The following is a 12,002-nucleotide window of genomic DNA, read 5'->3' on the forward strand; positions in this document are numbered from 1 at the left end:
TAGCGGCTAAAACATGACAAAACCAAGATAAAAAAAACTCACAATTTAGAAAAACACACAAGACTGTACGAATTTCGATTCGCGCGTTTAAGGGAATTTCCCGAACTAAATGCCAAGTGTTCGTATTAAATATTATCTCTATATGAATCAGCACTGAAAGATTATTTTTCAAAAGTACTAAAAAACATAATTGCGTTGAATATTAAAATCTTGGACATCAAAAGCAAACCAAAAGCAAACAAAACAATATCTTTAGGATACAAGTATTTGAATTAATGGCATTTTTGCTGTAGGCCTACAGTAGTTCATTAAAAGTTAAAAAAGCGAAGTTAGTTGAACATAAGGGTAATCTTGTTTGCTCTGTATGTCCTTATTACAAGAGGCGTTGTTCAGTCAAATGGCGGGTAAGTGTTTAAGTATTTTTTTGTTGTTGTAATATAACATGCAACAACCATACATTGCAGGTTCAGATGGAGTGCTAAACGACATGATATTATTCAAACCAGATGAAGGCAAGTCAAAATGTTGTATTTGAATTTCTGTCATAAAAAACAACGAATTAGCTTTTTTGTTTTAGAAAATCAAATTCTTGTCAACGAAAATGCGGCCTCAATTTCTGTACAAGCTTTTTTCCGAATGTGCAAGTTGGAAGTTCAGGTAATTATGCTAGGTATAATGTGATAAATCAATATTCAAGGGTGTTTTTCCAATAGGTACAGCACCGCACAAACACTGAACACATCTCACCATCTGGGAAGGTTCCAGTCCTATTATCTGGAAATTTTGTAATTTCTGAACCATTGCCAATATTTAACTTTATTAGCCAGAAAGTAAGTTAAAAAATTTAAAATATTTACCTCAAAATAAAACATAGTTAACTACTGTAATGTATTTCTTTTTAGGGATTATCTCTAAGCAAACATTTAAGTGACAAAGAAAATCAAGACCTGAAGGCCTATATTGAGCTTATCAATAATATCCTTATTCCAGCTGAATTGTTTATTATGTGGTTACACATGGATACTCTGAAACAGGTTGAATGAACATAAATATTTTTATATTAATATATTCTTTATCAGTACACATGAAGGTTTGGTGCTGGTCTCGAACCCTACCACATTTTTGTTTGGGGTTTTATATTGCTAATATTATTTGGCTTGGGGTGGGTAAAGTATTATAATTACATTAATTCTCCCATTTCTATTTATTTCTCGTAGGTTAAATTTAAAGTGGTAGGTAGACCATCGCCAAAAGTTTTTAAATAGGTACTTACAAGCCAACAAAATATTAAAAGCATACATAAACAAAAACTGTACATAATCTTTTTCATGTTAAAGGTCACTTGGAAAAGATATGGGCATCCCTACCCATGGCCCCTCAATCACATTTTATCATTTTGCAAGCAACAGAGTGTTACAAGTTACTTAAATGCAATTGGGTGGGGTAAGAATCAAAGGTCACTTACCACAATGGATGAAGAAGTACGAATGTGTTGTGCGGCACTGTCACAAAAATTAGGCAACAAGGTTTATTTCTTTGGAGACAAGTAAGTGTAAATAGTTTGGCAAGCTGCTTTGTTCTTTTTAATTGTATTGACAATTAACACATTTAAACATATTTTTTTTTTTTTTTTGCCAAACGCCTTAAACCAAATGGCAAACTAACTTCCCAACCACACCTTATGCAAATGTTACACAATCTAAGGCGGAAATCCTAACTACAGATAAACTTCTATAATTAAATTGACAACACCTAACTGTAAAATTCACAGGTGAATAAATTGCTTTTACAGGCCAACAGAGCTGGATGCATTAGTGTTTGGTCACCTCTACACCATTATCACTACAAGCTTGCCAGACAACAGACTTGCAAAGACCATTCAGCAATTCCGAAACTTGGTCACATTTTGCCAAAATATTGATGCATGCTATTTCAAAAGTAAACGATCGACATCAGATGTAGAATGATATGTTGTTATTTATGTTTTGTTTTCGTGAAGTCTGTCTAATAAATGTTTCACTATTTATGCAACAAAGTATTAAAACATCTCTTTTTCCTGTAAAGGTATATTTGAGAAATGACCGGTTTTGCATCTAGAAAACGTATTGTTATTTGTTATTTATGTTTTTGTGAGGTATGTCTAATAAATGTTTCACAATTTATGCAATGATGAAGTATTCAAAACATATTTTTCCCAGAAAGGTGTGTTAGTAGTGGTCCCCAATAAAATTGTATTAGTGGATTTAACAATTGCCTGGACCCCTACTGAAGTTGTGACTTGTGACAGTTATATGTCTGTCTAATAAATGTTTCACTATTTATGCAACGTATTAAAACATCTCTTTTTCCCAGAAAGGTATATATTTGAGAAATGACCGGTTTTGCATCTAGAAACGGATTGTCATTTGTTATTTATGTTTTTGTGAGGTCTGTCTAATAAATGTTTCGTAATGAAGTATTCAAAACATATTTTTCCCAGAAAGGTGTGTTAGGAGTGGTCCCCAATAAAATTGTTTTAGTGGATTTAACAATTGCCTGGACCCCCTACTCAAGTTTTGACAGTTATAATAACTAGAGTAGCTGTAGGTACTAAATTTTCCTAAAGTATATATTCTTCTGTTTTAGCAACTTTTCTCACTAGAATAGGTTTATTTTTACCGAAATGCACAGGAACAATTATACATCTTTCTGCTTAACAACCTTATTTTGAACTTTGATGAACATTAAAGCATTCTCACAGAAGATAAAAAAGCAGTAGGCCATGATAACATTTATTATGCGATAGAACTTGCATTTGACGCTATCCTTGGCCAGCAATCTGCGCATTCTTTGGCGACGGGTCCAGTGATTGCAGAGCCTGTGAAGCGTAAGACAACACTATTATCATACTTTAAAACAATAACCTGAAATAAACAAGGGGGCTGAATAAATTAGATATAAAGTTAAATAGGCATTTTAGAATTATAATTTTTCACTTTTGATAAAAATACCTTTCATTTCGCCTTTGTTATTTACAATCACCCCAGCATTGTCTTCGAAGTACAAGAATTGCCCATGCTTCCGATGAATCGGCTTTGATTGTCGAATTATTACAGCCGGATGGACTAAACGAAAAATATTTCGTATTATTCCTTTATAAAAACACATATACAACACCAGAAGGTCTCCGGGATGGAATTTTTTAAGTTGTTTTGCTCAGAAACAAGAGAGTATCAACAACTTTGGTTCTGCCCCGAAAGATGGTTGAAAATGTTTCATCACAGCTTTATTAATAATGCTAAAACTAAGTTTTACGTGGCTGATGTCACTGATGCATTCCAGTGCCTTACCACCAAAGATCTTTGGCGTGAAATTCTGCCAAAAACCACAACAGTGATGTAATTTTGTGTGAACATCACCAGCATAGTCAATTTACACAGAAAAATTGCCGTTTGTGGTGTATATATGGTCCTATTTTAGCGTCTTATTTCAGACAAAATAATTTATGGCAAGAATATTTGGTGGCCACAAGTTATGAAATGCAGTCAGGCCTCAGAGCAGGCTAGATGTGTCTAACAGTCTTTTCTTAAATGGAAATCCTTGATTTATAAAACTGATTCAGTTATGTGACCAACCTTTCTTTCGAAGTTCAGGCTTTCCCTTTTTCACTGTTGCAAGAACGACATCACCAACACTGGCTGCTGGCAAACGATTGAGGCGACCTCTGATGCCCTTTACAGCAATAATGTAAAGGTTCTTGGCACCTGACAAGCACAAATTCAACAATCAGTCGTAAATTTTGTTATTTTCACTATTCAGTCGTAAATTTTGTTGTAGTCATCACATAATGTATGGGCAAAAGGTTGCTCAGAAACATGAGAATATCAACAAAATGTTTTCTGCCCCGAAAGATGGTAGAAAATGTTTCATCATTGCAAATCAACAATACACAAAATTAAAACAACTATAATAAAAGTTCAGAATTAGTTTCATTTAAAAATAAAGTGCACCAAAAAGTTAACAATCGATGGAGCAGCGATTCGCTTTTTGGGGTGAAGCTGGATCTGTTAAAAAAAAAACACTTGCAAATGCACTTGCTGTATCTTCCACAGTGGCTTGCACTATTAATAAAAAAGGCACTGGTCTAGAATTTCACCACTGCGTTCAAACAATTATTAAATCAGCGCACAATATTTAGATTAGTGTTTTGGTGGGTAAAGTATTATTGTTATATTTATTCTTACACATTTAAATCTTTTTTCCTTCAATTGCAGCATACAAACTCTTCATGAAATCCAGCTGGATGGAATACGGTTCGAAAGGAAATGGGAACCCTTCTGGTGGAAAAAGTTTGCAATCGTCCATTTAGGCGGTAAATTTTTAATTTTAGCGGCTAAAACATGACAAAACCAAGATAAAAAAAACTCACAATTTAGAAAAACACACAAGACTGTACGAATTTCGATTCGCGCGTTTAAGGGAATTTCCCGAACTAAATGCCAAGTGTTCGTATTAAATATTATCTCTATATGAATCAGCACTGAAAGATTATTTTTCAAAAGTACTAAAAAACATAATTGCGTTGAATATTAAAATCTTGGACATCAAAAGCAAACCAAAAGCAAACAAAACAATATCTTTAGGATACAAGTATTTGAATTAATGGCATTTTTGCTGTAGGCCTACAGTAGTTCATTAAAAGTTAAAAAAGCGAAGTTAGTTGAACATAAGGGTAATCTTGTTTGCTCTGTATGTCCTTATTACAAGAGGCGTTGTTCAGTCAAATGGCGGGTAAGTGTTTAAGTATTTTTTTGTTGTTGTAATATAACATGCAACAACCATACATTGCAGGTTCAGATGGAGTGCTAAACGACATGATATTATTCAAACCAGATGAAGGCAAGTCAAAATGTTGTATTTGAATTTCTGTCATAAAAAACAACGAATTAGCTTTTTTGTTTTAGAAAATCAAATTCTTGTCAACGAAAATGCGGCCTCAATTTCTGTACAAGCTTTTTTCCGAATGTGCAAGTTGGAAGTTCAGGTAATTATGCTAGGTATAATGTGATAAATCAATATTCAAGGGTGTTTTTCCAATAGGTACAGCACCGCACAAACACTGAACACATCTCACCATCTGGGAAGGTTCCAGTCCTATTATCTGGAAATTTTGTAATTTCTGAACCATTGCCAATATTTAACTTTATTAGCCAGAAAGTAAGTTAAAAAATTTAAAATATTTACCTCAAAATAAAACATAGTTAACTACTGTAATGTATTTCTTTTTAGGGATTATCTCTAAGCAAACATTTAAGTGACAAAGAAAATCAAGACCTGAAGGCCTATATTGAGCTTATCAATAATATCCTTATTCCAGCTGAATTGTTTATTATGTGGTTACACATGGATACTCTGAAACAGGTTGAATGAACATAAATATTTTTATATTAATATATTCTTTATCAGTACACATGAAGGTTTGGTGCTGGTCTCGAACCCTACCACATTTTTGTTTGGGGTTTTATATTGCTAATATTATTTGGCTTGGGGTGGGTAAAGTATTATAATTACATTAATTCTCCCATTTCTATTTATTTCTCGTAGGTTAAATTTAAAGTGGTAGGTAGACCATCGCCAAAAGTTTTTAAATAGGTACTTACAAGCCAACAAAATATTAAAAGCATACATAAACAAAAACTGTACATAATCTTTTTCATGTTAAAGGTCACTTGGAAAAGATATGGGCATCCCTACCCATGGCCCCTCAATCACATTTTATCATTTTGCAAGCAACAGAGTGTTACAAGTTACTTAAATGCAATTGGGTGGGGTAAGAATCAAAGGTCACTTACCACAATGGATGAAGAAGTACGAATGTGTTGTGCGGCACTGTCACAAAAATTAGGCAACAAGGTTTATTTCTTTGGAGACAAGTAAGTGTAAATAGTTTGGCAAGCTGCTTTGTTCTTTTTAATTGTATTGACAATTAACACATTTAAACATATTTTTTTTTTTTTTTTGCCAAACGCCTTAAACCAAATGGCAAACTAACTTCCCAACCACACCTTATGCAAATGTTACACAATCTAAGGCGGAAATCCTAACTACAGATAAACTTCTATAATTAAATTGACAACACCTAACTGTAAAATTCACAGGTGAATAAATTGCTTTTACAGGCCAACAGAGCTGGATGCATTAGTGTTTGGTCACCTCTACACCATTATCACTACAAGCTTGCCAGACAACAGACTTGCAAAGACCATTCAGCAATTCCGAAACTTGGTCACATTTTGCCAAAATATTGATGCATGCTATTTCAAAAGTAAACGATCGACATCAGATGTAGAATGATATGTTGTTATTTATGTTTTGTTTTCGTGAAGTCTGTCTAATAAATGTTTCACTATTTATGCAACAAAGTATTAAAACATCTCTTTTTCCTGTAAAGGTATATTTGAGAAATGACCGGTTTTGCATCTAGAAAACGTATTGTTATTTGTTATTTATGTTTTTGTGAGGTATGTCTAATAAATGTTTCACAATTTATGCAATGATGAAGTATTCAAAACATATTTTTCCCAGAAAGGTGTGTTAGTAGTGGTCCCCAATAAAATTGTATTAGTGGATTTAACAATTGCCTGGACCCCTACTGAAGTTGTGACTTGTGACAGTTATATGTCTGTCTAATAAATGTTTCACTATTTATGCAACGTATTAAAACATCTCTTTTTCCCAGAAAGGTATATATTTGAGAAATGACCGGTTTTGCATCTAGAAACGGATTGTCATTTGTTATTTATGTTTTTGTGAGGTCTGTCTAATAAATGTTTCGTAATGAAGTATTCAAAACATATTTTTCCCAGAAAGGTGTGTTAGGAGTGGTCCCCAATAAAATTGTTTTAGTGGATTTAACAATTGCCTGGACCCCCTACTCAAGTTTTGACAGTTATAATAACTAGAGTAGCTGTAGGTACTAAATTTTCCTAAAGTATATATTCTTCTGTTTTAGCAACTTTTCTCACTAGAATAGGTTTATTTTTACCGAAATGCACAGGAACAATTATACATCTTTCTGCTTAACAACCTTATTTTGAACTTTGATGAACATTAAAGCATTCTCACAGAAGATAAAAAAGCAGTAGGCCATGATAACATTTATTATGCGATAGAACTTGCATTTGACGCTATCCTTGGCCAGCAATCTGCGCATTCTTTGGCGACGGGTCCAGTGATTGCAGAGCCTGTGAAGCGTAAGACAACACTATTATCATACTTTAAAACAATAACCTGAAATAAACAAGGGGGCTGAATAAATTAGATATAAAGTTAAATAGGCATTTTAGAATTATAATTTTTCACTTTTGATAAAAATACCTTTCATTTCGCCTTTGTTATTTACAATCACCCCAGCATTGTCTTCGAAGTACAAGAATTGCCCATGCTTCCGATGAATCGGCTTTGATTGTCGAATTATTACAGCCGGATGGACTAAACGAAAAATATTTCGTATTATTCCTTTATAAAAACACATATACAACACCAGAAGGTCTCCGGGATGGAATTTTTTAAGTTGTTTTGCTCAGAAACAAGAGAGTATCAACAACTTTGGTTCTGCCCCGAAAGATGGTTGAAAATGTTTCATCACAGCTTTATTAATAATGCTAAAACTAAGTTTTACGTGGCTGATGTCACTGATGCATTCCAGTGCCTTACCACCAAAGATCTTTGGCGTGAAATTCTGCCAAAAACCACAACAGTGATGTAATTTTGTGTGAACATCACCAGCATAGTCAATTTACACAGAAAAATTGCCGTTTGTGGTGTATATATGGTCCTATTTTAGCGTCTTATTTCAGACAAAATAATTTATGGCAAGAATATTTGGTGGCCACAAGTTATGAAATGCAGTCAGGCCTCAGAGCAGGCTAGATGTGTCTAACAGTCTTTTCTTAAATGGAAATCCTTGATTTATAAAACTGATTCAGTTATGTGACCAACCTTTCTTTCGAAGTTCAGGCTTTCCCTTTTTCACTGTTGCAAGAACGACATCACCAACACTGGCTGCTGGCAAACGATTGAGGCGACCTCTGATGCCCTTTACAGCAATAATGTAAAGGTTCTTGGCACCTGACAAGCACAAATTCAACAATCAGTCGTAAATTTTGTTATTTTCACTATTCAGTCGTAAATTTTGTTGTAGTCATCACATAATGTATGGGCAAAAGGTTGCTCAGAAACATGAGAATATCAACAAAATGTTTTCTGCCCCGAAAGATGGTAGAAAATGTTTCATCATTGCAAATCAACAATACACAAAATTAAAACAACTATAATAAAAGTTCAGAATTAGTTTCATTTAAAAATAAAGTGCACCAAAAAGTTAACAATCGATGGAGCAGCGATTCGCTTTTTGGGGTGAAGCTGGATCTGTTAAAAAAAAACACTTGCAAATGCACTTGCTGTATCTTCCACAGTGGCTTGCACTATTAATAAAAAAGGCACTGGTCTAGAATTTCACCACTGCGTTCAAACAATTATTAAATCAGCGCACAATATTTAGATTAGTGTTTTGGTGGGTAAAGTATTATTGTTATATTTATTCTTACACATTTATCCCTTCCATGTAATTTCAACTTTGACAAATCTGTTTGTTAGTGTTAAAATAAATGCGGTAGGATTGGATTTTTTGACCCACAATGGTCTCACTAAACAACAAACAATAATTGCCATTTTGGGTTAGCATTGGGTTTGGGTAGGTCAAGTATACTTTATTTAATCTTCCATATTTATTTCTTTTGACGCTAACTCTCACCCTAACCCAAATATTGTGCGTTGGTTTATTAAATCTGGTAGGATTCTAGACCAGCGACCCACATTTTATTATAATTTAACTTACCAGTATTATCAGCGCAGTTAACAACTGCTCCGACTGGTAAACTGAGAGTGATTCGGAATTTTCCTCCGACTGCTCCTCCACGTCCTAAAAGATAAAATAAAAACGGTGAAATGTAGCCAAGCGCAAAGCTGTTTAACACATCTTAACGTAATGACTAGGTTTCAAGAACGGGTTGTTTATCCGCTATGGATAGAGATTATAGGCGCTTTAAATAATTCAAGTTCGACAGGAAGGTCATATAATCACTTCTGCCAAATCTAATGTTTTACACCGGCATCTAAATAACGATTTTCATGGATTTTTACTTGCAAAAACTAACCTCGCTTCGACATGTTTACTGGTTGAAAAGAACCAGTCTTCTAAACTAGATTCTGAACACAACATTTCGAGAGGCGCTATTTCATACATTTTTCAACAATGGGTTCGGCTATGTTAATAAAAGATAAACGAAAACGCTTAAATCTTTAAATATTCTCGAGGTAATAATTGAATAAAAAATATAATTTACTACAAAAACATTTTGTTTAAAATTATACGTTCTAAATTCAAACATTAAAATTCAAATTAAAAAATGTATTACCCTCGATGATTTTTCATAAGGCAATGCACTTTTTAGTTGGCCGTAAACGATACTTCATTGAAATCATGCTTATGGCGTAATTTATATTAATACCGTTAAGTTAAATTTGATAAACAACAAAAGTTGGTACTGTTTTATTTTGATGAACATGGTGTAGCAGCTTTGGAAAATCGGTCCCAATCCTGTTCGGACCGCCGGTGTGACGTCAACGTACGTCTGCATGTGTCTATGATTTAAACTGCCAGCTTATTGCTACTGGTGTTTCGTTAACCGTCCAAAATTTCCTGTTTTTCGTTGCGTCGCCGAACCGCATTGTTATAAAATTTAATTAACGCCATGTGGTACAAAGTAGGCTATTTAAGGGATGGCGGTTTATATGAAAACCATCAGTCTTATGTGCTCTGGTGGAGTCCTCATTGTACGTATCGTAAGTACCTGTCACTGTCAGTACCGTTTATCGTTTGTTTATTCACAATAAAAATTATTCCATTCTGATTCGGACCCACAATGGTAATATGTAAACTATTGTGATGACCACATTAATGAACAGTGATACACCCATTTGAAATTAGATTGAAGGTGCAAAAACGCAGCCCTTGGGCAACAAACTACTGGCAGATCGGTTTGGAAAAGGAATGAAGAGATGACATATAGCCTATGTCTTTAGGTTCATGACAAGCCTTGGTTTTCACGAGAAAAATTTATTAAAATACTTCGACGGTAATTCTGAGTTTGTAAACGCTTTGTTTGGGAAAGTAAATAATTGTTTCAAGGTATTTTTCCGCGTTACCATTTTTTGGTTTTAGCAAATGGCAGTAAACCTAGAGAGCAAAAACACAATTAAAAGCACTTCCTATAGCATACCAAGTATAATTTTTAAGACTGTTTATCGTAAGTTGCTGAACTTTCAACCAGCGTTGGTTTTTCAAGTATACATCACTGGGGTACAAGCCATGTAGTGTTCTTTAAAAGGGTCGTACAAAAATTAGTTACACATTGAATTACAGAATATAAAAGTGTTATAAAGATAAACATAAACAACTAATTACAATCATTTCCGTTTCCAACGAAAACGCCCTAATTTTTCTGATGATAACAGAGGTAATCTCGCCAAATCATATTTAAATTTAAACTGGGTGCAGAAAAGCTTTCCAGACATCATGCGCATCATACGCCAGACCGACGGTGCCAGGCTCGCTGGCTGCTTAAAACGATGGCAAGTTGTACGACTGTAAAAATAAATCCAGTTGGATACCACCTGTTTGTGTAAGCAGGTTCGTAACTCGAATCTTCTATTGCTTTTCAGTATGCACACCTGGGTACAAGCACATGGTCTGTTCTGTAAACCATCACTCGTCGGAGTCCCGAAAGCAGTTTGTATTTTTAAACCGCATTGACATCAAATTCACAAACTACGACATATTGTTTAGTACCTACGTCAGACGAACGACGACGATAGAGTAGAGAGGAAAGGGAGCATTTTGATGATGCAACAGTGACGCAATTCCGCTCGATAAAAACACGATCGATCCGAAAGAAAAATGGGAATTTTTTTCACGATGTTGAAAAGTAAAAATCGCAGAAGAGAAGTTTCTTTTTTGTACGCACCCAATATATGATTCATAGAAATGTCGCCATTTTAGGAATCGCGAAACTTTTACCAGGAATGACGTAACAACAGCAAAACGAGCTGTTGCAAGAAGGGGTGTTAAGGGAGGGTGGGGTGGGTGGGTGGCTAGCGACGTTCGTACGGACCTGACACGCAGAGAATAAAATAAAAGCAAAAGTAATTTTTTACAAAAAATAATAAAGAAATACAGAGAGAAATAAAGTGGGGAGAGGGCGGGCGGCGGTTGGTGACGACGCAGCGCTACTTAAAAAAACACTCACAACCGCAGCCGGGTTGGGGCAAACAAAAAAATACGAAGTTCATTCATAAAACGACGACGAAAATTTACAACGACAACAAGTAGTAGTAGTAATAGTGGTTATCGGGTAGTTGAAAGTCTGTTAAGAGGTTGCTTTTTTGTGTGGTAGGGTACTTTTAGTAGCTGTCTATGTTTTTCAGGTCTTCGCTCGTCGCCACGGCAAGACGATGACGTCACGAAAGTCGTGAATGACGTCAACGGCGATATGCGGCAGTTGGTGCTGTTTTGGTTGTCGGTCGGTCGGTCGGTCGGTCTGTCTGTGGCCCGGCGAGGAAATATCACTTGCAACTGGATCCGAAGTGGCCTGCGAATTTCAAACGTAAACAGAAAATGAGTTTCGATTGTTTCGTCACAGTTAATTGTTACTGCTGGATGTTTTTACAATCCAAAACATACAATTTGCCAATAAATTAGGAATGGGTGTGTACTGTGTATATGTACTTTATTCTGCTATAACACTATGTTTTGTTTTCCACTATATACCATTGTTCATATCTTTGGATTGGTGATCTAGGGATTTTAAAACCGCATTACCGCTATGCAAACATAACAAATCGATTTCGACAGAGCGTTCAAATAAACAAATCTGTTGGTCCACGTTCAAATAAGGATTTTA

The 12,002-nt window shown here is 34.9% G+C and overlaps 5 protein-coding genes across 6 annotated transcripts in view; 2 read left to right on the plus strand and 3 right to left on the minus strand.

Annotated features, from left to right (window-relative positions):
- Nucleotides 1-169: 169 nt before the first annotated feature.
- Nucleotides 170-1,996, plus strand: LOC146145362 (metaxin-2-like). The gene is made up of 7 exons (XM_083389897.1): nucleotides 170-404; nucleotides 465-512; nucleotides 578-657; nucleotides 714-830; nucleotides 903-1,034; nucleotides 1,338-1,546; nucleotides 1,793-1,996. Exons 1-7 carry the CDS (start codon nucleotides 365-367, stop codon nucleotides 1,965-1,967), a joined length of 801 nt encoding a protein of 266 aa, XP_083246023.1. The 5' UTR covers nucleotides 170-364; the 3' UTR covers nucleotides 1,968-1,996.
- A 743-nt stretch (nucleotides 1,997-2,739) lies between these two features.
- LOC146145363 (large ribosomal subunit protein uL14-like) lies at nucleotides 2,740-4,344 on the minus strand. The gene is made up of 4 exons (XM_083390540.1): nucleotides 4,263-4,344; nucleotides 3,615-3,743; nucleotides 2,991-3,104; nucleotides 2,740-2,857 (listed from the first exon to the last, which is right to left on the minus strand). Exons 1-4 carry the CDS (start codon nucleotides 4,342-4,344, stop codon nucleotides 2,775-2,777), a joined length of 408 nt encoding a protein of 135 aa, XP_083246666.1. The 3' UTR covers nucleotides 2,740-2,774.
- Nucleotides 4,345-4,535: 191 nt separating this feature from the next.
- On the plus strand, nucleotides 4,536-6,362 carry LOC146145364 (metaxin-2-like). Its single transcript, XM_083390156.1, has 7 exons — nucleotides 4,536-4,770; nucleotides 4,831-4,878; nucleotides 4,944-5,023; nucleotides 5,080-5,196; nucleotides 5,269-5,400; nucleotides 5,704-5,912; nucleotides 6,159-6,362. Exons 1-7 carry the CDS (start codon nucleotides 4,731-4,733, stop codon nucleotides 6,331-6,333), a joined length of 801 nt encoding a protein of 266 aa, XP_083246282.1. The 5' UTR covers nucleotides 4,536-4,730; the 3' UTR covers nucleotides 6,334-6,362.
- A 743-nt stretch (nucleotides 6,363-7,105) lies between these two features.
- On the minus strand, nucleotides 7,106-9,227 carry LOC146145365 (large ribosomal subunit protein uL14). Its single transcript, XM_083389536.1, has 5 exons — nucleotides 9,198-9,227; nucleotides 8,879-8,962; nucleotides 7,981-8,109; nucleotides 7,357-7,470; nucleotides 7,106-7,223 (listed from the first exon to the last, which is right to left on the minus strand). Exons 1-5 carry the CDS (start codon nucleotides 9,208-9,210, stop codon nucleotides 7,141-7,143), a joined length of 423 nt encoding a protein of 140 aa, XP_083245662.1. The 5' UTR covers nucleotides 9,211-9,227; the 3' UTR covers nucleotides 7,106-7,140.
- Nucleotides 9,228-10,819: 1,592 nt separating this feature from the next.
- Nucleotides 10,820-12,002, minus strand: part of LOC146145366 (guanine nucleotide-binding protein G(i) subunit alpha) — a 31,626-nt gene continuing 30,443 nt past the window's right edge. For both annotated transcript variants that reach the window (XM_083390436.1, XM_083390435.1), the window contains one exon: nucleotides 10,820-11,690. The gene's annotated coding sequence lies outside the window, so the exon portion shown is untranslated. The remainder of the gene's footprint in view (nucleotides 11,691-12,002) is intronic.

Source organism: Ascidiella aspersa, chromosome 5 (assembly GCF_963924565.1).
Source record: "Ascidiella aspersa chromosome 5, kaAscAspe10.2, whole genome shotgun sequence".
Taxonomy (NCBI): domain Eukaryota; kingdom Metazoa; phylum Chordata; class Ascidiacea; order Phlebobranchia; family Ascidiidae; genus Ascidiella; species Ascidiella aspersa.

Coding starts and splice junctions, on each gene's coding strand:
- LOC146145364 (XM_083390156.1), top strand. CDS start 4,731: ATGTCCTTATTACAAGAGGCGTTGTTCAGTCAAATGGCGG. Junction 5,197..5,268: donor TTAACTTTATTAGCCAGAAA/GTAAGTTAAAAA, acceptor ATTTCTTTTTAG/GGATTATCTCTAAGCAAACA. Junction 5,913..6,158: donor GTTTATTTCTTTGGAGACAA/GTAAGTGTAAAT, acceptor TTGCTTTTACAG/GCCAACAGAGCTGGATGCAT.
- LOC146145365 (XM_083389536.1), bottom strand. Junction 8,110..8,878: donor TAACTGCGCTGATAATACTG/GTAAGTTAAATT, acceptor TGTGCTTGTCAG/GTGCCAAGAACCTTTACATT. Junction 7,224..7,356: donor TAACAAAGGCGAAATGAAAG/GTATTTTTATCA, acceptor TACGCTTCACAG/GCTCTGCAATCACTGGACCC.
- LOC146145363 (XM_083390540.1), bottom strand. CDS start 4,344: ATGGACGATTGCAAACTTTTTCCACCAGAAGGGTTCCCATTTCCTTTC. Junction 3,744..4,262: donor CCAGCTGGATTTCATGAAGA/GTTTGTATGCTG, acceptor TGTGCTTGTCAG/GTGCCAAGAACCTTTACATT. Junction 3,105..3,614: donor GCCTGAACTTCGAAAGAAAG/GTTGGTCACATA, acceptor TTTTTCGTTTAG/TCCATCCGGCTGTAATAATT.
- LOC146145362 (XM_083389897.1), top strand. CDS start 365: ATGTCCTTATTACAAGAGGCGTTGTTCAGTCAAATGGCGG. Junction 513..577: donor ATTATTCAAACCAGATGAAG/GCAAGTCAAAAT, acceptor TTTTTGTTTTAG/AAAATCAAATTCTTGTCAAC. Junction 1,035..1,337: donor ACATGGATACTCTGAAACAG/GTTGAATGAACA, acceptor TTCATGTTAAAG/GTCACTTGGAAAAGATATGG.